This window comes from Schistocerca cancellata, chromosome 11 (assembly GCF_023864275.1).
Source record: "Schistocerca cancellata isolate TAMUIC-IGC-003103 chromosome 11, iqSchCanc2.1, whole genome shotgun sequence".
Taxonomy (NCBI): Eukaryota; Metazoa; Arthropoda; class Insecta; order Orthoptera; family Acrididae; genus Schistocerca; species Schistocerca cancellata.
Genome location: NC_064636.1, coordinates 61,817,802 through 61,843,550, shown reverse-complemented (window position 1 = coordinate 61,843,550; position 25,749 = coordinate 61,817,802). Strand labels below are relative to the sequence as shown.

Genomic DNA, 25,749 nt, shown 5'->3' with positions numbered 1-25,749 from the left:
CAGGGAGTCGATTCTGAAAGTATTTGTATGGAGTGTAGCCATGTGTGAAAGTGAAACGTGAACTATAAATAGTTTAGACAAGAAGAGAATAGAAGCTTTCGAAATGTGGTGCTACAGAAGAATGCTGAAGATTGGACGGGTAGATCACATAACTAATGAGGAGGTATTGAATAGGATTGGGGAGAAGAGAAATTTGTGGCACAACTTGACTAGAAGAAGGGATCGGTTGGTAGGGAATATTCTGAGACATCAAGTGATCACCAATTTAGTATTGGAGGGCAGCGTGGAGGGTAAAATCGTAGAGGGAGACCAAGGGATGAGTACACTAAACAGATTCAGAAGGATGCAGGTTGCAGTAGATACTGGGAGATGAAGAAGCTTGCACAGGATAGAGTAGCATGGAGAGCTACATCAAACCAGTTTCTGGACTGAACACCACAACAACAACAAGCTTACGGACCTACGACGTGAGCAGTTTGGTCCCATAAGAACTTACCACAAATTTCCAATTTACGACAGTGTTTTAAATTTTTAAGTTTGGTCAATAACTATACTAGAAACAAAATTTTTTGCCCCTGAAAGCTGTCAAGTAGGCAACCTGCACTTCAGATTATCGCTCGTGCGTCCGTTTTAGTGATTAGTAACTCACATTACATGTTTTTTTTTTCCTTGATTAGACGTAATACATTATACGTAATCTATCTACATAAATGATCTTTTGGATAGGGTGGATAGCAATGTGCGGCTGTTTGCTGATGATGCTGTGGTGTACGGGAAGGTGTCGTCGTTGAGTGACTGTAGGAGGATACAAGATGACTTGGACAGGATTTCTGATTGGTGTAAAGAATGGCAGCTAACTCTAAATATAGATAAATGTAAATTAATGCATATGAATAGGAAAAAGAATCCCGTAATGTATGAATACTCCATTAGTAGTGTAGCGCTCGACACAGTCACGTCAATTAAATATTTGGGCGTAACATTGCAGAGCGATATGAAGTGGGACAAGCATGTAATGGCAGTTGTGGGGGAGGCGGATAGTCGTCTTCGGTTCATTGGTAGAATTTTGGGAAGATGTGGTTCATCTGTAAAGGAGACCGCTTATAAAACACTAATACGACCATTCATGAGTACTGCTCGAGCGTTTGGGATCCCTATCAGGTCGGATTGAGGGAGGACATAGAAGCAATTCAGAGGCGGGCTGCTAGATTTGTTACTGGTAGGTTTGATCATCACGCGAGTGTTACGGAAATGCTTCAGGAACTCGGGTGGGAGTCTCTGGAGGAAACCAGGCGTTCTTTTTGTGAATCGCTACTGAGGAAATTTAGAACCAGCATTTGAAGCTGACTGCAGTACAATTTTACTGTCGCCAACTTATATTTCGCGAAAAGACCAGAAAGGTAAGGTAAGAGAGATTAGGGCTCGTACAGAGGCATATAGGCAGTCATTTTCCCCTCGTTCTGTTTGGGAGTGGAACAGGGAGGGAAGATGCTAGTTGTGGTACGAGGTACCCTCCGCAACGCACCGTATGGTGGATTGCGGAGTATATGTGTAGATGTAGATGTAATTTAGATACAGATAGAAATGTATTGTAGACTTAATATTACGGAAAGAATTAGCCACGAGAAACAAATAAGCTATAAGTCCAGCCTGCAGAGATTAATTATTTTCACCCGCAAACACGGCGGTGAATTATGCCGAGAAAGACGCTAAACCGGCAGCACTTCCCCTCCGGCCCCCTCTCTTTGCCGCGCCGCTTCTGGTTGTCGGCTTCCGTCCCGGGAACTGCCTGGCGGCGCCTTTTCGTCTCAGTGTTGGACAGTCGCCGGCTGAAGCAACAGGCGGCGGGCGTTGTACATCGTCTTTGTTGACGCGTAGGCACGTCTCTGGCAGTCGTATCGAAGTGCTTTGACGGTGACTATACGAATCATTTGTTGCTGCTTCGCGCGTTCTGTAGCTGACTTTCGAACTTGTGAACCAGGAACTCGTCGGCAACATAGTCTACGCTGACGAACTGAAGTAATACGCGGAAAGTGGAACATTTCCGTAATTATAATTATTCGGAGCTCGGAGGGGCTTCGATATTTATTTCTCCAACGACGATGTCTAACAACAGGATGCAGACCGTTGTAAAGTGAGTACTCTTCCGTTCCCTGTGATTTCTCTACTTAATCTACATCTATAGACGTACTCTGCAAACCAATGCGAAGTGCATGGCAGAGGGTATATCCCACTGTAGCAGTGTAGCTTTCTCCCTCTCCATTCACCTACGTATGCCGCGAAGAATAAATGCTTAAAAGCCTCTGTGAGTGTTGTGATTAGTTTTTCTTCGCTACCCTGTGGGAGCGATAAGAAACGAGCTGTAATCTCTATATATAAAAGGCAGTGTCTCCACTTATCTTCGCCCAGCCCAAACCAATAAGGATAGAAACTTGAAATTAGCAGACGGTGTTGATACGGTGGGCGTCGTTTGAGAAAGGATTTTTCGAAACTACACCTCTAAGGGGGTTGAAATAGGGTATGAAAAACTTCCTGAAAACAAATCGCCATTAAGGCAACATCGAAGATAGACCTACGAAAATTTGGTTTCTTGGTCAGAAATCAAGCAATACGTGTTTCAGTATTTTTTTAAATTTAATCACTGCGAGGGTGAAATAGTGGGTGAAAGTGTTTTAAAAAATCTCTGTGAAAGCACTATGAAAGTATTTTTAAAGCTAGGTTTGTAAAAAAACTGGTATTTGACTTCTTGGTTAGGAATAAAGAAATACGTTCAAATGGTTCAAATGGCTCTGAGCACTATGGGACTTAACATCTATGGTCATCAGTCCCCTAGAACTTAGAACTACTTAAACCTAACTAACCTAAGGACATCACACAACACCCAGCCGTCACGAGGCAGAGAAAATCCCTGACCCCGCCGGGAATCGAACCCGGGAACCCGGGCGTGGGAAGCGAGAACGCTACCGCACGACCACGATATGCGGGCTAAAGAAATACGTGTTTTAGTGTTTTTGGAAACTCACTCCCTTAGTGGGTGTTTCATGAAATATTCTATAATGAAAGCATTTTTATGGGAATCTACGTTAGAAATGAAAGAAATGCTTGTTTCAGTATTTTTGGAATTGAACTCGTATGGGGGTGAAGTAGTGGATGAAAGCCATTATTGAAATTTTTCAATGAGCAAGCATTTTCGAAGATAAATCTATGAAATTCCGTATTTGGCTTGTATTTTAGAAACGAAAAATACGCATCAGTATCTTTTGTTGTTGTGGTCTTCAGTCCAGAGACTGGTTTGATGCAGCTCTCCATGCTACTCTATCCTGTGCAAGCCTCTTCATCTCCCAGTACCTACTGCAACCTACATCCTTCTGAATCTGCTTACTGTATTCATCTCACTGTCTCCCTCTGTGATTTTTACCGCCCAAGCTTTTCTCCAATACTAAATTGGCGATCCCTTGACGTTTCATAATGTGACCTATCAATGGTTCCATTTGTCTAGTCACGTTGTACCACAAATTTCTCTTCTCGTCAATTCTGTTCAGTACCTCCTCATTAGTTACGTGATCTATCCATCTAATTTCAGCATTCTTATGCAGCACCACATTTCAAAACCTTTTATCCTCTTCTTGTCTAAAATATTTACTGTCAATGTTTCAGTTCCATACAAGGCTACACTCCATAAAAATACTTTCAAATAGGACTTCCTGACACTCGATGTTAACAAATTTATCTTCTTCATAAACGCTTTCCTTGCCATTGCCTGTCTACATTTTGTATCCTCTCTACTTCGACCATCATCAGTTATTTTGCTTCGCAAACAGCAAAACTCAAACCCTAAGTGAGCGAAAAAAGGAAGGTGAAATGTTTCATGAAAATTTTTCATTGTGAGAGCAATTTTGAAGCTATATCTATGACAACTGGTGTTTCGCTTCTCAGTTAGAAACAAAAAAGTTTCACTGTTTTTGGAGATTCAAGCATGTGCCACTCGTGCCGATCTTCTGATATGGCATAGATTTGGATATAAAAGTAACAATGAATCGTGAACGCTCATTACGGTGATGAACATCTTCAAATGTGGTACTTATTTTTAGCAAGAAAGATTATTGTATTACAGCACGTTGAATAGAAGAAACATGACATTAAAAACATTTCACATTTAGCAATTATATACAAACGCTCGCTCACAGAAAGATCCGTACCTAAAGACCGTAAAATTGCTCAAGTCACACCAATACCCAAAAAGGGAAGTAGGAGTAATCCGCTGAATTACTGGCCCATGTCACTGACATCGATTTGTAGTAGGTTTTTGGAACATATACCGTATTCGATCATGATGAAGTGCCTCGAAAAAAACGATTTATTGACACATAGCACGGATTCAGAAAATATCGTTCTTGCGAAACACAACTAGCTCTTTATACTCACGAAGTAATGAGTGCTATCGAAAGGGATGTCAAATTGATTCAATATTTTTAGATTTCCAGAAGGCTTTCGACACCGTTCTTCACAAGCGTCTTCTAATCAAACTGGGTGCCTATGGAATATCCCCTCAGTTGTGCGACTGGATTCGTGATTTCCTGTCAGAAAGGCCACAGTCCGTAGTAATAGACGGAAAGTCATCGAGTAAAAAAGACGTAACATCCGGCGTTCCCCAAGGAAGTGTTATAGGCCCTCTATTGTTCCTGATCTATATTAACGACACAGGAGACAATCTGAGTAGCCGTCTTAGACTGTTTGTAGACGATGCTGTCATTTACCGTCTCGTAAAGTCATCAGATGACGAAAACGTACTGAAAAATGATTTAGGTAAGATATCTGTATGGTGTGAAAAAGGGCAACTGACCCTGAATAAAGAAAAGTGTGAAGTTATTCACATGAGTACTAAAAGAAATACGCTAAATTTCGATTACGCGATAAGTCACACAAACCTGAAGGCTGTAAATTCAACTAAATACTTAGGGACTACAATTACCAATAACCTAAAGTGGAGCGATCACATAGATAATGTTGTGGGTAGAGCAAACCAAAGACTGCGATTCATAGGCGGAACACTTAGAAGGTGCAACAGGTCTACTAAAGAGACTGCTTACACCACGCTTATTCGCCCTATTCTGGAGTATTGTTGTGCGGTGTGGGATCCGCATCAGGTGGGACTGACGGTTGACATCGAAAAAGTCGGCGCGCGGGAAGAACGAGCACTTAAATTTTTTTGTGCGTGCCCTGATTTCTCTTATTTTATCGGATGATCATTTCTCCCTATGTAGGTAGGTGCTAACAGAATGTTTTCGCAATCGGAGGAGAAAATTGGTGATTGAAATTTCATGACAAGATCCCGTCGCAACGAAAAACGCCTTTGTTTTAATTATTGCCCCTCCAGTTCACGTATCATGCCTGTGGCACTATCTACCCTATTTCGCGACAGTACTAAACCTGCTACCCTTCTTTGAACTTTCTCGATGTACTCCGTTAATCCTATCTGGTGAGGATCCTAGACCGCGAAACAAGCGTAGTGTAGGCAGTCTCTTTAATAGATCTGTTACATTTTCTGCCAATAAAACGCACTCTTTGGTTCGCCTGCCTCATTAAATTTTCTACGTGTTCTTTTCAAAAATGGTTCAAATGGCTCTGAGCACTATGGGACTTAACATCTGAGGTCATCAGTCGCCTAGAACTTAGAACTACTTAAACCTAACTAACCTAAGGACATCACACACATCCATGCCCGAGGCAGGATTCGAACCTGCGACCGTAGCAGTCACGTGGTTCCAGATTGAAGCGATTAGAACCGCTCGGTCACTGCGGCCGCCTTTTCTTTTCACTTCAGGTTGTTTGCAACTGTTATTCCTAGATATTGAGTCGAATTTATGGCCTTTACATTTTACTGATCTATCGTGTAATCGAAGTTTAACGGAGTCCTTTTAGCGCTCATGTTTAAGATATCACGCTTTTCATTTATTGTCAGTTGCCAATTTTAGCACCATACAGATATTTTTTCTAAATCGTTTTCCAATTTGTTTTGATGTTCTGATGATTTTACTAGACTATGAAGGACAGCATCACCTGCTAACAACCTAAGACGGCTGCTCAGATTGTCTCCTAAATAGTCCTAAATAAGGAGCAGCAGAGAGCTTATAACAGAACCTTGGGAAAAGCGAAAATCACTTCTGTTTTACTCGATGAAGTTCCGCCAATCACTACGAACTGTGACCTCTATGACATGAAATTACAAATCCAGTCACATTAATGAGACGATATTCCATAAGCAAGCAATTTCACTACGAGGCGCTGGTGTGCTACAGTGTCAAAAGCTTTCTGGCAATCTAGAAATACGCAGTCAATTTGAAATTCCTTATCAATAGCACTCAGGAGTTCTTGTGTGTTAAGAGCTAGTTGTGTTTCACAAGAATGATGTTTTCGAAATTCGTGTTGACTGTGTGTCAATAGACCGTTCTCCTCGAGGTAATTCATGATGTATATGTTCCAAAATCCTGCTACATGTCGATGTTAATGATATGCGCCTATGACTTAGTGCCTTATTTCTACTACCTTTCTTCGATGTTGCTGTGATCCATGCAACTTTCCAGTCTTTGAATATGGATCTTTCATCGAGCGAGCGGCTTTATGTGACTTAAGTATGAAGCTATTGCATCAGCATACTTTGAAAGGAAGCTAGTATACAGTCTGGACCGGAAGACTTGCATTTATATAAAGTGATTTAAGTTGCTTCACTACTCCAGGGATATCTACTTCTAACTTGCTCATGTTCGTAGCTGTTCTTGATTCCAATTCTGGAATATTTACTTCGTCCTCTTTGGTGAAGGGGTTTCGGAAGGCTATGTTTAGTAACTCTGCTTTGGCAGCACTGAAGTCGATACTATGTATTTCCATTGCTATCGCGCAGAGAAGACATCGATTGTCTTGCCGCTAGGATACTTTACGTACAACAAGAATCACTTTGAATATTCTGCCAACGCCAGGTTGCCTCGTGCCGCAATCCCGGCGTTGTAATTTCGACAACTGGTTAGGGAGCCGTCAAATCATTGCAACACAATTGCCGCTGTTGCGAAACATCGCAAGCGGCAGAGTTGAGAGAGTAAGAGATAAAAAAAAGGAAATTAATGAAGAAATAAGAAAGGTACGGGCTACAATTGTTTGCCGGTCACAGCTGCTGTTGCCTCCTAGCTTGCGGTTCATTATGGCGCTGCGAAAAGTGAAGTCAACTAAGTTGTTATTACCGACGGTTCCGCTCACTTTGTTAAACGGGCAAGCAATCTGCCTTATACGATGCTCCGTAATCGCCGAGAGACACTATGAAAAATTAAACAGGCGAAGCTGTTACTACGGACGGCTTTTGTCGTTTTCTTAAATATGCATGAGCCATCAGCATAAATGAGCTTCGAAGTCGAGAAAAAACAGCAAAGAAAAAAAAAAGAATGGATTGACGTCATTTCTCGTGTAACACGAGGAAAATCACAAGTGCTGAATGTCAGGTGGCGTCTTGGCAGGCGGTTTGGAAAGTCGGCGGTCACACGGCCTTCAGGAGACCCCATGTACTGAAGCACCGCGGCTCTACTACTGTGTTCGCATTCGTAGCTTCTCAAACACAGGATACACTCAATGCGGGCGTTTGGTCATCCCACTCGCGTGATCGCCAACGATTCTACTCGTCGAGTGGGGGGAAAATTACTGCGCCAGTCGATTTTGCTACGTTTTGTGCTCCACTTCGTTTCGCTGCAAGCTGCGAGGCCCCCAATGGCCGCGGCACTCCGTTTCGCTTTTGTTACCCCCAGCGACAACAGCGCCCCAAGCGGCCAGCGAGCTACACTTCTGAATACGACATCTGACGAATGCAGCTACTAACGTTTCTATTGATTTGTAACATAGTTTTAACAATAGGGAGTGTATGTTGTTGTTGTTGTGGTCTTCAGTCCTGAGACTGGTTTGATGCAGCTCTCCATGCTACTCTATCCTCTGCAAGCTTCTTCATCTCCCAGTACCTACTGCAACCTACATCCTTCTGAATCTGCTTAGTGTATTCATCTCTTGGTCTCCCTCTACGATTTTTACCCTCCACGCTGCCCTCCAATACTAAATTGGTGATCCCTTGATGCCTCAGAACATGTCCTACCAACCGATCCCTTCTTCTGGTCAAGTTGTGCCACAAACTTCTCTTCTCCCCAATCCTATTCAATACTTCCTCATTAGTTTGTGATCTACCCATCTAATCTTCAGCATTATTCTGTACCACCACATTTCGAAAGCTTCTATTCTCTTCTTGTCCAAACTATTTATCGTCCATGTTTCACTTCCATACATGACTACACTCCATACAAATACTTTCAGAAATGACTTCCTGACACTTAAATCTATACTCGATGTTAGCAAATTTCTCATCTTCAGAAACGCTTTCCTTGCCATTGCCAGTCTACATTTTATATCCTCTCTACTTCGGCCATCGTCAGTTATTTTGCTCCGCCAATAGCAAAACTCCTTTACTATAAGTGTCTCATTTTCTAATCTAATTCCCTCAGCATCATCCGACTTAATTCGACTACATTCCATTATCCTCGTTTTGCTTTTGTTGATGTTCATCTTATATCCTCCTTTCAAGGCACTGTCCATTCTGTTCAACTGGTCTTCCGAGTCCTTTGCTGTCTCTGACAGAATTACAATGTCATCGGCGAACCTCAAAGTTTTTATTTCTTCTCCATGGATTTTAATACCTACTCCGAACTTTTCTTTTGTTTACTTTACTGCTTGCTCAATATACAGATTGAATAACATCGGGGAGAGGCTACAACCCTGTCTCACTCCCTTCCCAACCAATGCTTCCCTTTCATGTCGCTCGACTCTTATAACTGCCATCTGGTTTCTGTACAAATTGTAAATAGCCTTTCTCTCGCTGTATTTTACCCCTGCCACCTTTAGAATTTAAAAGAGAGTATTCCAGTCAACATTGTCAAAAGCTTTCTCTAAGTGTACAAATGCTAGAAACGTAGGTTTGCCTTTCCTTAATCATTCTTCTAAGATAAGTCGTAAGGTCAGTATTGCCTCACGTGTTCCAGTGTGTATGTAGTGCCATAAAAATCGACAATAACTAAAAAAATGTGTATGTAGTGCCATAAAAATCGACAATAACTAAAAAAATTCACCACGTACTGTGGTTGTTAAGTTCCCTAAGAAACCAGGGACATACGACACACTATGTGATCAAAAGTGTGCGGACACCTGGCTGTAAATGACTTACAAGTTCGAGGCGCCCCCCATCGGTAATGCTGGAGTCAGTATTGTGTTGGTCCACCCTTAGCCTTGGTGACAGCTTCCAATCTCGCAGACATCCGTTCAGAGGTGCTGGGGAATGACAAGCACATTATTCGCGGAGTGCTGCACCGAGGAGAGGTACCGATATCGGTCGGTGAGGCCTGGCGCGAAGTCGGCGTTCCAAAACATCCCATTGGTGTTCTGTAGCATTCAGGTCAGGACTGTGTGCAGGCCAGTCCATTACAGGGATGCTATTGTCGTGTAACCACCCAACCACAGGCCGTGCATTATGAACAGCTGCTTGGTCGTGTTGAAAGGTACAGTCTCCATCCCTGAATTGCTCTTCGACAGTGGGAACAAGAAGGTGCTTAAAACATCAATGCAGGCCTGCTCTGTGGTAGTGCCACGCAAAACAACAAGGGGTGCAAGTCCCCTCCATGAAAAACACGACCACACCGTAACACCACCGACTCCGAATTCTACTGTTGGCACTACACACGCTGGCAGATGGCGTTCACCAGGCATTCGCCATACCCACACCCTGCCGTCGGATGGCCACATTGTGTACCGTGATTTGTCACCCCACACAACGTTTTTCCACTGTTCAATCGTCCAATGTTTACGCACTTACTCCAAGCGAGGCGTCGTTTGGCATTTACCGGCGAGATGTGTGGCTTATAAGCAGTCGCCCGACCATGAAATCCAAGTTTTCTCATCTCCCGCCTAACTGTCATAGTACAGGGTGAATGGCTCTGAGCACTATGGGACTCAACATCTTAGGTCATAAGTCCCCTAGAACTTAGAGCTACTTAAACCTAACTAACCTAAGGACATCACACACACCCATGCCCGAGGCAGGATTCGAACCTGCGACCGTAGCAGTCCCGCGGTTCCGGACTGCAGCGCCAGAACCGCTAGACCACCGCGGCCGGCATAGTACAGGGTGAATCAAAAAGAATACCACAACTTTAAAAATGTGTATTTAATTAAAGAAACATAATATAACCTTCTGTTATACATCATTACAGAGAGTATTTAAAAAGGTTTTTTTTCACTCAAAAACAAGTTCAGTGATGTTCAATATGGCCCCCTCCAGACACTCGAGCAATATCAACCCGATACTCCAATTCGTTCCACACTCTCTGTAGCATATCAGGCGTAACAGTTTGGATAGCTGCTGTTATTTCTCGTTTCAAATCATCAATGGTGGCTGGGAGAGGTGGCCGAAACACCATATCCTTAACATACCCCCATAAGAAAAAATCGCAGGGGGTAAGATCAGGGCTTCTTGGAGGCCAGTGATGAAGTGCTCTGTCACGGGCTGCCTGGCGGCCGATCCATCGCCTCGGGTAGTTGACGTTCAGGTAGTTACGGACAGATAAGTGCCAATGTGGTGGCACTCCATCCTGCTGCTAGCTCTGCGAGTCGATTTTCCTGGGCTGCGAACAAATGCTTGCTGGATGCGTGCTACATTTTCATCACTCGTTCTCGGCCGTCCAGAACTTTTCCCTTTGCACAAACACCCATTCTCTGTAAACTGTTTATACCAACGTTTAATACACCACCTATCAGGAGGTTTAACACCATACTTCGTTCGAAATGCACGCTGAACAACTGTCGTCGATTCACTTCTGCCGTACTCAGTAACACAAAAAGCTTTCAGTTGAGCGGTCGCCATCTTAGCATCAACTGACGCTGACGCCTAGTCAACAGCGCCTCAAGCGAACAAATGTACAACTAAATGAAACTTTATAGCGCCCTTAATTCGCCGACAGATAGTGCTTAGCTCTGCCTTTTGTCGTTGCAGAGTTTTAAATTCTTAAAGTTGTGGTATTCTTTTTGAATCAGTCAGTCAACAGAGGTCGGCCTGTATGCTTTTGTGCTGTATGTGGCCCTTCACGTTTCCACTTCACTATCACCTGGGAAACAGTGAACCTAGGGATGTATAGTGGTGTGGAAATCTCGCGTACAGACTTATGGCACAAGTGACACCCAATCACCTGACCGCTTTCCAAGTCCGTGAGTTCTGCAGAGCGCCGCATTCTGCTCTCTCACGATGTCTGATGACTACTGAGGTCGCTAGTATGGAGTACCTGCAAGTAGGTGACAGCACAATGCACCTAATGTGAAAAAACGTATGTTTTTTGGGTGTCCGGATACTTTTGATCACATAGTGTATATTACAGGACACTGCATTTACTATAGTCTTGTAACGTACAGACGTATACTCAATAATGTCGTTTTCTTTTACTAACAAAAAGTTGCTAGTAAACACCAGAAGACCTAACCTTTTACAGAAAGAAGCCTTATATCTATCCAACAATGCCGAGTTTTTTTCGCTACACTTTCAGCCAAAGCAGTGAATGCTGAACGCTGGAAACCTATATGGAATGTAATGTCTGCATTATTTAACGTACCAAATAAGCCACCACAACTGTAGCTTAAAGGAAAACCTTACTGAAGTGGTAATAAATCGTCAAAAGCAATAAAACTGTTTACCAACACAGGAGGAAACAATTCCACAATTGTTGCTAAATATGAGCCAAAAGCGGCAAGAATATTCGACACATTCCCTTTTGAAGCAAAAGTAATTACATTTAGAAAAATATTCGTGTATTAGAAAGTCGAGCGAAGTATAAGAAAGGGCGAATCTTCGGACTCCATAAAAAAATTTTACGTTTCAAGGAAAGTGTCTATGATAATAATACCAGACAACAGAAACATATGCGTCTTATGCACGAAGTGTGTTTCTATTCTATTGCTTTCAGCAGAATAATGTGCGAATAGTGACATATTCAAAAGTAGTGTGATTCGTCTTTTTCTACATATTTCACGATCAATATTGTATCTTGGTAACTTACTAACGCATGGGACGGAAAAATATAACAAGTTTAATTCTGACCGTTATTTTACGCGAATAAAAATAAAACTTCAACCTCAAAAACTCTTCAAAACAAAAATGTTATCCCAAAATTTGACACTGCTAAAATAACCCCTACTCTAACAAGCGAACTTGACAAAAAACAATCCAACAAGTGGCAAATCTTAAAAGAAAAGGTAATCGAAACAGCAAAAATTTAACCCCGCTTCGAAAGTAACAAAACACCCTTGGTGGAAGGCGGATTGTGAAATAGCAGTTAAGTCTAGGCGTGAGGCATTCAAAGATTGGAATGGTAACAAAACTGGAAATACGTACAACACCGTTGTAAATATAAGAAAAGACACATCTAAATTAATCCAACAGATTAAAAGAAACTACGAAAATGCCCAACTTTTACAAATTGAGAAAGACTTCCAAAATAACAATTCAAGAAACTTTTATAAAACATTCAAAACAAAACCAACCGGTTACCAACATCAAAGTCTTTGCTTCAAAAATGAAAATGGCGGTTTGACTCTTAACAACCAGGAAAATTGTAAGGTACTTGCTAATTATTTTGAAAAACTGTTAAACTGTCCTGAACCAGTGAATAAATTCCCACCACAGGAAACTGATAACACGAACCCTAACTCTACACAACCCGACGAAATAACTAGACAAATGAAGAGACATAAAAACAATAAAGCATCCGGAGAAGAGGGTATAATTGCAGAACTAATAAAATCAACTGGCCCTAACAGTATAAAAGAGATCACTCAACTAACAGGACATATCTGGAAAACTGAGAAAATACTTGAAGACTGGAAAATTGCCCTAATTCATCCATCCATTGCACGAAAAAGAGGATAGAACTGATGTCAATAATTACCGAGGAATCTCTCTTCTCCCCGCCACATACAAAATTATCTTGAAATGTTTACGTGACCGAGCCCAAGAACAGTAAGTATCTAAAATTGGTGGATACCAAGTAGACTCTAGACCAAATAGATCCTGTCCAGAACAAGTTCTTAATTTAAGCTTAATCCTCAGGCACCAAAAGATTTCTAGTAACGACATTGAATGTATATTTGCGGATTTTAAAAAGGTGTACGGCTCAGTTGGTCGTGAATCTCTTTCCCAGATTTTAAAGGAACAAAGGGCTAAATAACAGAACTCTAACACTGATTAAGGAAATGTTAACCGGCATTAGCTCTAGAGTTAAATTCATGGGAGAAATTTATGAAGCATTTTATATAAATACTGGTGTTAGACAGGGAGATAGACTCTCTCCATCACTGTTTAACTGTGTTTTGGGAAAGGTAATTACAGAATGCCGAAAGCAAAAGTCGAGTCAAAATATAGATCAATCAATCAAGTAAGATAGAAGTAATATTAGAGTAGATTGCCTCAGATTTGCGGGTGATCTGGAAATTTTAACTGGGGATATTACCACAGCTCAAAAACGAATTGAAATTCTCAGAGAAGTTTGCGGAAAAAGTAGTACCACTAATATCATTCGAAAAGAAGGAATATATAACATGCAACAAACGGACACCAAAGTTTTTGAACACAAAATATGGACAAATTAAAAGGGTTTCTCCGTTTAGATACTTGGGAGAAATCATACAAGAAAACGGTCTGGAAAAAGCTACAAACGAAGTTCGCTATCAAAAAATGGCAACTGCATTCCGATTGACACAAAATACTTATAGTAAAAACTCACTTTGTTAATTCAGTAAATTTAGGCATTAAAGTACCATAATCTAATCTGAATGTCTTTATGGAGCAAAAATTTTAATTTTAAAGAGGAAGAGGGATATTGAAGAAATTCGGAGGAAATATTCGGTCCAAAAATTACCGATGGAGAAACGTATAAGCTGAGAAGTAATAAGGAAATAGAAGAATACACGGACATACATGGTCACACGAGTAAACGAAGACTTAAATTTTATGCGCGCATTAAAAAGAATGGCACCCACTGGGTTGACAAAACAAATATTAGAATTCTACGAAAACAGGAGTAAGGGCAAAACTGAGCCAATTAAATGGATCGCTGCGATTAAGGAGGATCTTAAAGTAACCAGTATAACTCAGACAGACGTTACAGATAGAAGAACATCCAGACAAAAGATATTTGATTGGAAAGTTGGTCAGAGGGAAATTAGAAAACGGACTGGAACACCATGGTCTCATGAAAGAAGAGATTTCATTCTGAAAGGATGAAACAATTTTGGGCGCAAAGGAAGGCCAACCCAGCCGGCCGAAGTGGTCGTGCGGTTCTAGGCGCTAAAGTCTGGAGCCGAGCGACCGCTACGGTCGCAGGTTCGAATCCTGCCTCGGGCATGGATGTGTGTGGTGTCCTTAGGTTAGTTAGGTTTAATTAGTTCTAAGTTCTAGGCGACTGATGACCTCAGAAGTTAAGTCGCATAGTGCTCAGAGCCATTTGAAGGCCAACAATCAAAGGCGACATTGAGTAATTGTACCTCGCGTTATTCTGATGGGCTCATACGAGAATAATAATAATAATAATAACAACTATTTCGTTAATTAAGCAGAAAATAATAAAAAACAAACGTTATCCTTACAACGGTAGAGAGAAGCAAAAGTAAGAAAAGAAAAGAAAAATAGTTGGAGAAGGTGGGGTCAAGGGAAACGAATGAAAGAGGAAGGCGACTGGCAGAACATTGCATAGAGTGTAATACGTGGCTGAAGGCACAGGGACGTTTCAAATTGATTGTCCAATGGAAAGACAGACAATTATGGCTCTAAGATACAAAATTAATGTGATGGGACATGGACACACTGAAGAGGTCGGAGGGTGTTGAGAGTTGCAGAGGGAGCATTAGGGAATGTTTCACTGAAACAGGGGAGAGGAATACAATAGAAGACGAAGGGTTAACTATGAGGCACGAAATAGGGAAGGCAGCAGACGAACAAAAAAGTAAAAATAAGGAAGTCCAACAGAAATTTTTGGATAGCATAGAATGTATCAAGTTTGACTGACGAAAGGAGAAAATATAAAAATTAACCAGAGGAAGCAGGCGAAAAAGAGGACAACGCATGACATTGGCTAAGTAGGAATGGTTAGAGGACGAATGAAAATTTAGAGAAGCATGTACAACTAGAGGAAAGAGAGGTACCAATTTAAGGAAATTGAAGCAGACCCTCTGAGGGAAGAAAAGCAGCTGTGTGGATACTAAAAGCACAGATGCCAAACCAGTAGGTTACTGACGAACGAAGGGAAAACTTAAAAGTGGAAGGAATATATAGGTGTGTGCAAGAGAAACAGAATTGAAGACAGAGAAAGTACATGGGATATGATACAGCGGTAAAAATGTGAGTGAGCATTGATAGGCATAAGTCGAAACAAGGCACCTGCAGTATATGACGTTCACTCAGAATTTCTGTGGTCCTTGGGAGACGCATCCGCGACAACATTTCTCCACATTGTCTGCGGGATACTAGTATATGAGACAGGCGAAATACCCTCAAACGCCAAGAAGAGTTTCAGAATTTCAATTTGTAATTAGGCAGGTGCGAACTGTACTGAACCGTAAGATCAGTAAGTAACAGTTGCAAAACGGTGACATGAATCATTTGGAGAAGATGGAGAAAACAGGCAGAAACTGACTAAGGGGAGATAGTTTTGGTCACAGAGAATACTGACCCTACGACTTATCTCAGGAGATTGGTTAAATAATGGTAAACCAACGACTATACACTGCTGGCCATTAAAATTGCTACCCCAAGAAGAAATGCAGATGATAAATGGGTATTCATTGGAGAAATATATTATACTAGAACTGACATGTGATTAAATTTTCACGCAATTTGGGTGCATAGATCCTTAGAAATCAGTACCCAGAACTACCACCTCTGGCCGTAATAGCGACCTTGATACGCCTGGGCATTGAGTCAAACAGAGCTTGGATGTCGTGTACAGGTACAGCTGCCCATGCAGCTTCAACACGATACCACAGATCATCAAGAATAGTGACTGGCGTATTGCGACGAGCCAGTTGCTCGGCCACCATTGACCAGACGTTTTCAATTGGTGAGGGATCTGGAGAATGTGCTAGCCAGAGCTATGCGTCCGCACTCCTCGACATTCGGAGAGCGAATGACGCTCCGTGCTGCGGCGCAGCTGGACCCCACTAGCGCTTAACGCAACCACAACTTCCGGTCGCCACGCGCTCGCACAGCGCCAGTCGAACATTTTATGTATCCAGAAAGACCCGTACAGGATATGCAACGTGCGGTCGTGCATTATCCTGCTGAAATGTAGGGTTTCGCAGGGATTGAATGAAGGGTAGAGCCACGGGTCGTAATACATCTGAAATGTAACGTCCACTGTTCAAAGTGCCGTCAATGCGAACAAGAGGTGACCGAGACGTGTAACCAATGGCACCCCATACCATCACGCCAGGTGATACGCCAGTATGGCGCTGACGAATACACGTTTCCAATGTGCGTCCACCGCGATGTCGCCAAACACGGATGCGACCATCTTGATGCTGTAAACAGAACCTGGATTCATCGGAAAAAATGACGTTTTGCCATTCGTGCACCCAGGTTCGTCGTCGAGTACACCATCGCAGCCGCTCCTGTCTGTGATGCAGCGTCAAGGATAACAGCAGCTGCTGCAAACGTCGTCGAACTGTTCGTGCAGATGGTTGTTGTCTTGTAAACGTCCCCATCTGTTGACTCAGGGATCGAGACGTGGCTGCACGATCCGTTACAGCCGTGCGGATGAGATGCCTGTCATCTCGACTGCTAGTGATACGAGGCCGCTGGGATCCAGCAAGGCGTTCCGTATTACCCTCCTGAACACACCGATTCCATATTCTGCTAACAGTCATTGGATCTCGACCAACGCGAGCAGCAATGTCGCGGTACCAGAAACCGCAATCGCGATAGGCTACAATCCGATCTTCCTCAAAGCCGGAAAAGTGATGGTACGCATTTCTCCTCCTTACACGATGCATCACAGCAACGTTTTACCAGGCAACTCCGGTCAACTGCTGTTTGTGTATGAGAACTCCCTTGCAAACTTTGCTCATGTCAGCACGTTGTAGGTGTCGCCACCGGCGACAATCTTGTTTGAGTGCTCTGAAAAGCTAATCATTTGCATATCACAGCATCTTCTTCCTATCGGTTAAATTTCGCGTCTGTAGCACGTCATCTTCGTAGTGTAGAAATTTTAATGGCCAATAGTGTAGCTTTCTGTAAATTTGTAGAAAGATTGTTATGATGTAGACCGGAACGCACTCTTGGAAATTTTCTGCTGCGGTCGCGGGTTCGAATCCTACCTCGGGCATAGATGTGTGTGATGTCCTTAGGTGGCTTAGGTTACTTAGGTTTAAGTAGTTCTAAGTCCAGGGGACTGATGACCTCAGATGTTAAGTCCCATAGTGCTTAGAGCAATTTGAACCACTTCCTTGGAAATTTTAAAGACAACAGGGGTAAAACAGAGGGAGCGAAAGGTTATCTGCAGTTTGTGCAGAAAGCAGACTGGAGTTATGAGACCGAGGACATGAAATGCAACCCGTATTTGGGAACAGAGCGAGAGCGAAACAAATCTCCCCCGAGGTCGACTTATACAAGATTTTCCATTCCTCTCTGAATAATTCGTGACGTAATTATTGTTTTGCTAAAGCTCGAAGACTGTTTCGTGTGTGACTGCAAATCGTAAGTGCGGCGCAGGAGACGAAAAACATCAACTCCGGCAGGTGTGCGGATCCGGCGTGACGAATCAAATGTATAGAAGGGAAAGGAGGAGGAGGGGGAGAAGTGAGGCGGCGGCTGCGGCGACCGGGGCTCAAGGCCTGCGGCTGACCTTTGCAGCAGCGGCGAAAACAGCGACTGCGGCGCGTTCCACCTCTGAAAGGGAACCATACAGCAGCAGTAGGCTTCTAAGGGACTCGAAGCACCCGTGCCGAACCCACTCGATTCCTCCAGATGCTACTGTCTTGTGCTGCCACTTGTCAGTTATTTATTCCCCAATCTTTCGCATGTAGTTCTTGTTGTGGTCTTCAGTCCTGATACTGGTTTGATGCAGCTCTCCATGCTACTCTATCCTGTGCAATCTTCTTCATCTCCCAGTACTTACTGCAACCTACATCCTTCTGAATCTGCTTAGTGTATTCATCTCTTGGTCTCCCCGTACGATTTTTACCCTCCACACTGTCCTCCAGTGCTAAATTTGTGATCCCTTGATTCCTCAGGACATGTCCTACCAACCGATCCCTTCTTCTAGTCAAGTTGTGCCACAAACTTCTCTTCTCCCCAATCCTATTCAATACTTCCTCATTAGTTACGTGATGTACCCACCTAATCTTCAACATTCTTCTGTAGCACCACATTTCGAAAGCTTCTATTTATTCTATTTATTGTCCATGTTTCACTTCCATACATGGCTAAACTCCATACAAATACTTTCAGAAAAGACTTCTTGATACTTAAATCTATACTCGATGTTAACAAATTTTTCTTCTTCAGAAACGCTTTTCTTGTCATTACCAGTCTACATTTTATATCCTCTCTACTTCGATCATCATCAGTTATTTTGCTCCCCAGATAGCAAAACTCCTTTACTACTTTAAGTGCCTCGTTTCCTAATCTAATTCCCTCAGCATCACCTGACTTAATTCGACTACATTCCATTATCCTCGTTTTGCTTTTGTTGGTGTTCATCTTATACCCTCCTTTCAAGACACTGCCCATTCCATTCAACTGCTCTTCCAAGTCCTTTGCTGTCTCTGACAGAATTACAATGTCATCGGCGAACCTCAAAGTTTTTATTTCTTCTCCATGGATTTTAATACCTACTCCGAATTTTTCTTTTGTTTCCTTTACTGCTTGCTCATTATACAGATTGAATAACATCGGGGAGAGGCTACAACCCTGTTTCACTCCCTTCCCAACCACTGCTTCCCTTTCATGTCGCTCGACTCTTATAACTGCCATCTGGTTTCTGTACAAATTGTAAATAGCTTTTCTCTCCCTGTATTTTACCCCTGCCACCTTTAGAATTTGAAAGAGAGTATTCCAGTCGACATTGTCAAAAGGTTTCTCTAAGTCTACAAATGCTAGAAACGTAGGTTTGCCTTTCCTTAATCTTTCTTCTAAAATAACTGGTAAGGTCAATATTGCCTCACATGTTCCAATATTTCTATAGAATCCAAACTGATCTTTCCTGAGGTCAGCTTCTACTAGTTTTTCCATTCGTCTGTAAAGAATTCGCGTTATTATTTTGCAGCTGTGACTTATTAAACTGATAGTTCGGTAATTTTCACATCTGTCAACACCGTTTTTTTTTTGGGATTGGAATTATTATATTCTTCTTGAAGTCTGAGGGTATTTCGCCTGTCTCATACATCTTGTTCACCAGATGGTAGAGTTTTGTCAGGACTGGCTCTCCCAAGTCCGCCAGTAGTTCTAATGGAATGTTGTCTACTCCCGGGGCCTTGTTTCGACACAGGTCTTTCAGTGCTCTGTCAAACTATTGCGAATGACGCTCCGTGCTGCGGCGCAGCTGGACCCCAGTAGCGCTTATCGCAACCACAACTTCCGCTCGCCACGTGCCCGCACAGCGCCAGTGCGACTTATCAGTCCCGACTCCCATGACCGGAAAACATTTTTCTGCAACACGGGCCTAGTAATACTAGGGCCCGTGTTGCCCTGCAGCCTTGTCCAGTGGCTAAGTCCCGTTCAAGGTCACCCGCCTAGCATGCAACCAAGAGCGGCATGACCACCAAAACAAAAAGTGATTAAATATTTTTTAATAAAAAAGGAAGGAGATAATGAAAGCAGATAAGAGACGGACAGAACACAATTTATTGTCTATAATAAATCATACAATCACCGTTGATCTTTATTTTACAATTGCCATTGCCGACTTTCGCCCATATAAAGAGGTACTCATCAGTATTTAACTTCTTCTTCCTTCTCGTAGTCAAAACAAATGGCATGCTTGGAACAAGAGTACCATAAGGCTGTTTAGCCAAGAGTCCTGTAGTCTCAGCTATACTCCAAGTCTTCCAAGCCAAAATGTTAGCCGGCCGAAGTGGCCGCGCGGTTCTGGCGCAGCAGTCTGGAACAGCGAGACCTCTACGGTCGCAGGTTCGAATCCTGCCTCGGGCATGGATGTGTGTGATGTCCTTAGGTTAGTTAGGTTTAACTAGTTCTAGGGGACTAATGATCTCAGCAGTTGAGTCCCATAGTGCTCAGAGCCGTTTTTGAACCAAAATGTTAGCATCTGGAAATGCTTCAAGGCGACCATAATCTGCGTGATTGCCCCATGCAACAGCAAGTGTCAACCAGGTACTGCCTCCAACTGCCGGGCAACACGATCCCTAGTGTTACTAGGCCCGTGTTGCAGAAAAATTGGTTTCCGGTCGTGGCAGTCCGGACTGATAAGTCGCACTGGCGCTGTACGAGTGCGTGGTGACCGGAAGTTGTGGTTGCGTTAAGCGCTAGTGGGGTCCAGCTGCGCTGCAGCATGGAGCGTCATTCGCTCTGCGAACGTCGAGGAGTGCGGACGCATAGCTCTGGGTGTCTCCCTGGACCTTGGCTTGCTACGTTCACTTGTGTTAACGTGCCACAGCAATACGTCTGCGACGTGGTTACCGTCGTCGCTGGCGGCGCGGCGTAGTGTACCTGTGTATCGGAGTTTGAAGGCGATTGATGTTGACTTGGCTGGGCAGTTTAATAAACAGCAATTGATTGGAGGTCCAAATGCTTTTCGTGGACTCCATCTGAACTTTACCTGTGATGTACAAGCAGTGTTTGGAGGCAGTACCTGGTTGACACTTGCTGTTGTATGGGGTAATCAGGAAGATTATGGTGGCCTTGAAGCATTTCCAGATGCAAACATTTTGGCTTGGAATACATGGAGTGTAGCTGAGACTACAGGACTTTTGGCTAAACAGCCTTATGGTACTCTTGTTCCAAGCATGCCATTTGTTTTGACTATGAGAAGGAAGAAGAAGTTAAATGCTGACGAGTACCTCTTTATATGGGAGAAAGTCGGCAATGGCAATTGTAAAATAAAGATCAACGGTGATTGTATGATTTATTATAGACAATAAATTGTGTTCTGTCCTTTCCTTATCTCCTTTCATTATCTCCTTCCTTTTTTATTAAAAAAAAATTTAGTCACTTTTTGTTTTGGTGGTCATGCAGCTCTTGGTTGCACGCTAGGCGGGTGACCTTGAAGCGGACTTAGCCTCTGGACGAGGCTGCCGGGCAACACGGGCCCTAGTATTACTAGGCCCGTGTTGCAGAAAAATTGGTTTCCGGTCGCGGAAGTCGGGACTGATAAGTCGCACTGGCGCTGTGCGATCGCGTGGTGACCGGAAGTTGTGGTTGCGATAAGCGCTAGTGGGCTCCAGCTGCGTCGCAGCACGGAGCGTCATTCGCTCTGCGAACGTCGAGGAGTGCGGACGCATAGCTCTGGGTGTCTCCCTGGGCCTTGGCTTGCTACGTTCACTTGTGTTAACGTGCCACAGCAATGCCTCTGCGACGTGGTTACCGTCGTCGCTTGGGGCGCAGTGTACCTGTGTATCGCAGTTTGAATGCGATTGATATTGACTTGGCTGGGCAGTTTAATAAACAGCAATTGATTGGAGGTCCAAATGTTTTTCGTGGACTCCATCTGAACTTTACCTGTGATGTACAAGCACTGTTTGGTGGCAGTACCTGGTTGACACTTGCTGTTGTATGGGGCAATCACGCAGATTATGGTGGCCTTGAAGCATTTCCAGTTGCTAACATTTTGGCTTGGAAGACATGAAGTATAACTGAGACTACAGGACTGTTGGCTAAACAGCCTTATGTACTCTTGTTCCAAGGATGCCATTTGTTTTGACTACGAGAAGGAAGAAGAAGAAAAACGCTGATGAGTACCTCTTTATATGGGTGAAAGTCGGCAATGGCAATTGTAAAATAAAGATCAACGGTGATTGTATGATTTATTTATTATTAGTAAATCTGCTTCGGCAGCATTGTCTTCGATGGTATCTCCACCGCTATCGCACAGAGAAGGCATTGACTGTTTCTTGCCGCTAACTTACTTCACTTACGACCGGAATCCCTTTGGATTTTCTGCCAGGTTTCGAGACAAAGTTTCGTTGTGGGAACTGTTATAAGCATTTGAAGTCCGCGCCTTATTTCGAGCTTCTGTAACAGGAGCAAGGTTTTTTTCCTTCAGGAATTTGAATCAGGCACTCCCTGAATTTGCCGCCCGGGGCAGATACGCTAGTTTGCCCCCGAAGATCCGGGCCTGGTAGAACTTCTTGGCCACTCTGGCAGTGGGAACACTCAGGGAGATGAAACCGCCACATACTTGTTGGAAGACTTGCTCTCGTCTTGCTCTCGCCTCGAGGAAATAATTTTAACGAAGCCACGCGTCGACTCTGTCTTTCCAGCCATCGTCATCCCTTAAGTGGCAACACCTCACCACGTTACCCTCACTGTAGCAAACTGTTCACCTCGCGCCGCTTACTGTGTGTCTGCCACCTTGAGCTATCCGACGGTTAAGCAGATACTGCACAGGCTGTAGAAGGCATTCCAGTCTTAACTCGCCAGTTGTTACATAACGAGGGAAATTTAATCACAAACCGTGGACACCGGTTGTACTGGAAGTGCATAAAATAAGGAGTATCGTTATAATTGACATTTTATCTTCCTACTTTGTTTGTTGCACCCGCCAGGGCAGCCGAGAATGTTAATGCGCTGCTTCCTGGGCTCGGGTAGGCGCGCCGTCCCCGGATCGAATCTGCCCAGCGGATTAACGACAAAGGGCCGGTCTGCCGGCCAGCCTGGATGTGGTTTTCAGGCGGTTTTCCACATCCCACTAGGTGAATACCGGGCCGGTCCCCAATTCCCACCTCAGGTACACGACTCGCAGACATTTGCAAACACGTTCGCACTCTTTCACGGCTTGCTCTAGACGCAGACACCTGGGGTACACTGACTCCCTCCCAGTGGGCACAGCGTGGCGAGAGGAAGGGCATCCGGCCCCCCTCTGCCACTAACATCGCCAAAATCTGTGGCAACAACCCAGGCCCGGCGGTAGCTGGAGCGGGATCCGGATACAACAACTTTGTGCCTTTTAACAAACGTTCCAGGTTTACTGTCATTATTCACTGTAGTTCTAACTTTACCACTGAGATGTGTCGACTAATTTCAGCATCTCACTGTGTACTTTGCATAAAAAACGGCCCATTTGAAGTCACGATCTGGGAGCTTATGACCTGAGATGTTCTGCACGAAAGGCAAAAAGAAATCAGCGTGGCATCTCCCCTATTTCTTTTCAGCCAGCATTTTCTGACTGGTTTTAACTCCTCTCCTGTGCCAGCTGTAGCGACCCTTTTTTCTATCCCGACTTCCGTATCTTGCACGAAAGTTGGAATGTTAATTTATCTATACATTGACTGGTATTGAGGGGTTTTGATTTATCCCGGCGAGTCCTTAAATTAACCCCAGTGAGTCACTACACGTATTGTCTTCCCAGTTCTGAAGGAATAAAAACATAAGTAAATTAATACTACTGTTTTCAATAGATTCTAGTTCACTTGTTTCAGTTACTAGTCTGCAGTTTATTGATGGTGAAAATCACGTAACCTAATTATTTATGAACGTAAATCGAAGTAAAGTTCAAGACGAATAGTCAGTTTCAAATCAACACGTTATTTTATTTAACAATAATTATTAATAAATCAGTTCATTCACTGGATCGCATTCAAACGGGTTCTTTGAATAAGTATCTAATCTGGAATCCCGTCACTATCAGAGATGCTAAAGAATGTTCTGCTACTTTCGATAATAAGATTGTTCCCGTTTAATATCCATAAACTGTCACGAACTACGATTACTAGCCGCGTGAAGTAAAGCTTTTCCACTATCACAATACAAAGTCCGAATCTGTCCAAAAATCGTTAATTCCGTAAAATATTTAAATCTTCACACGAAGTGACGTTAAAGACAGAGAGATTATTGATCACCTCCCCGTTCCTCTATTATGACAAAAGTTCTAATTCTGATCTGAAATTAATGCTTCCCAGAAAACAATCTCGTCGCGATTTATTCTTGCGCCCTGGTTTAAAAAGCTCCTATTGTTGCTTCCTAAAGCTGTACGTCCTAATTGACTTCGAACAGACTAGAGGATAGAAACTGGAGTATCATAATTGCATTCTATGTCTATTTATACTTTAGTAAACGCTATCTTTGGTGTTCAAGACCTACGTTCTGTGACTATAATATTGATTTTCTCATATATAAGAATAACTAATAATTTAACCATTTCTATCGTTTTCTCCCCCTCCCATGCTTCCTAAATTTATGATTAAAATTCTTTTCTTTTCCTATTATTATTCTACTATAGATTTCCCTCTATTTGTCTCTTATTTCTATTTCGTAAATTACTGCTTGTGGAGGGGCTTGGGACATTTTCTGAATTTATATTTCGAGGGCATGGGAGCTAATTTGGGAGATATTTTGGTTTATTAACACCGAGAGGCGTTGTAGGCGTCACACAACCTCTTTGTCTCAGAGTAGAACTCGCAACCCGCATCCTCAATTAGTTGCTGGATTCCAGTCTCTTTCTTCCTCTACAGTTTTGCCCTCTACAGCCCCCTCCATTTCCGCGGAAGTCATTCCCTGACGTCTTAACAGATGTCCAATTATCCTGTGCCTTCTTCTTATCAGTGTCTTCCACAAATTCCTTTCCTCTGCGATTCTGCACAGAGCCTCCTCATTCCTTATCAGACAAGCTTATTTTCAACATTCAGCTGTAGCACAACACCTCAAATGCATCTATTCTCTTCTATTCTATTCAAGTTTTCCCACAGTACATGTTTCACCACCATGCAATGCTGTGCCCCAAACGTACATTCTCAGAAATTTCTTCCTCAAATTAAGGCCTATGTTTGATACTAGTAGCCTTCTCTTGACCAGGAATGCCTTTTTTGCTATTGCTAGTCTGCTGTTGATGTCCTCTTTGGTCCGTCTGTCGCTGGTTATTTTGCTGCCTAGGTAGCAACATGCCTTAACTTCGTGACCACCAATCCCTTTGTTAAGTTTCTCGCTGTTCTCATTTCTGCTGCTTCTCATTACTTTCGTCTTTCTTTGATTTACTTGCAATCCATACTCCGTTTCCTAGAATTTGTTTAATGTGGTCTTTCCACTTTAACCTTAGGTTGCTCCATATCGCTGCTCCTACTGCAACATCCCCTTTTACTTAGCTCTAAGTTGGTGTTAACTTTGAGCAGCGTTTATGACCCTGATTGTGTGATTGATGGGTTTGAAGCAATCAGACTATAGTTTTCGTCTCCAAAACACAACACAGAAGAGTAATTGGAAAGCTCTAGTTGCAGTTGAATTAGTTTAGCATGTTTAATTGTTTGTAGCCAATCCACACTGGACATACAATTTAGATAATAATGTTAAACTTCAGAAATTCATTAGATGACACGAAACTAACCAACATTTATTTCCGGTTCTAACAACCCTACCACAACAAACGTCAAAAATTAATTATGATTTGTAGTGTTGCTCTCGCTGCTAAATATTGCATTTTCGGGCAACAACAAAGTTATATTATGTGGCATGTGCCATTAGAGCACAGT

General features: G+C 43.0%; 1 protein-coding gene across 1 annotated transcript in view; it reads left to right on the top strand.

Annotated features, from left to right (window-relative positions):
* The first annotated feature begins 1,823 nt into the window (after positions 1-1,823).
* The window catches only part of LOC126108565 (neprilysin-2-like), a 339,107-nt gene continuing 315,181 nt past the window's right edge, over positions 1,824-25,749 (top strand). Inside the window, exon 1 of the mRNA XM_049913853.1 lies at positions 1,824-2,134. Coding sequence (XP_049769810.1) covers positions 2,103-2,134 — 32 coding nt within the window. The 5' untranslated portion in view covers positions 1,824-2,102. The remainder of the gene's footprint in view (positions 2,135-25,749) is intronic.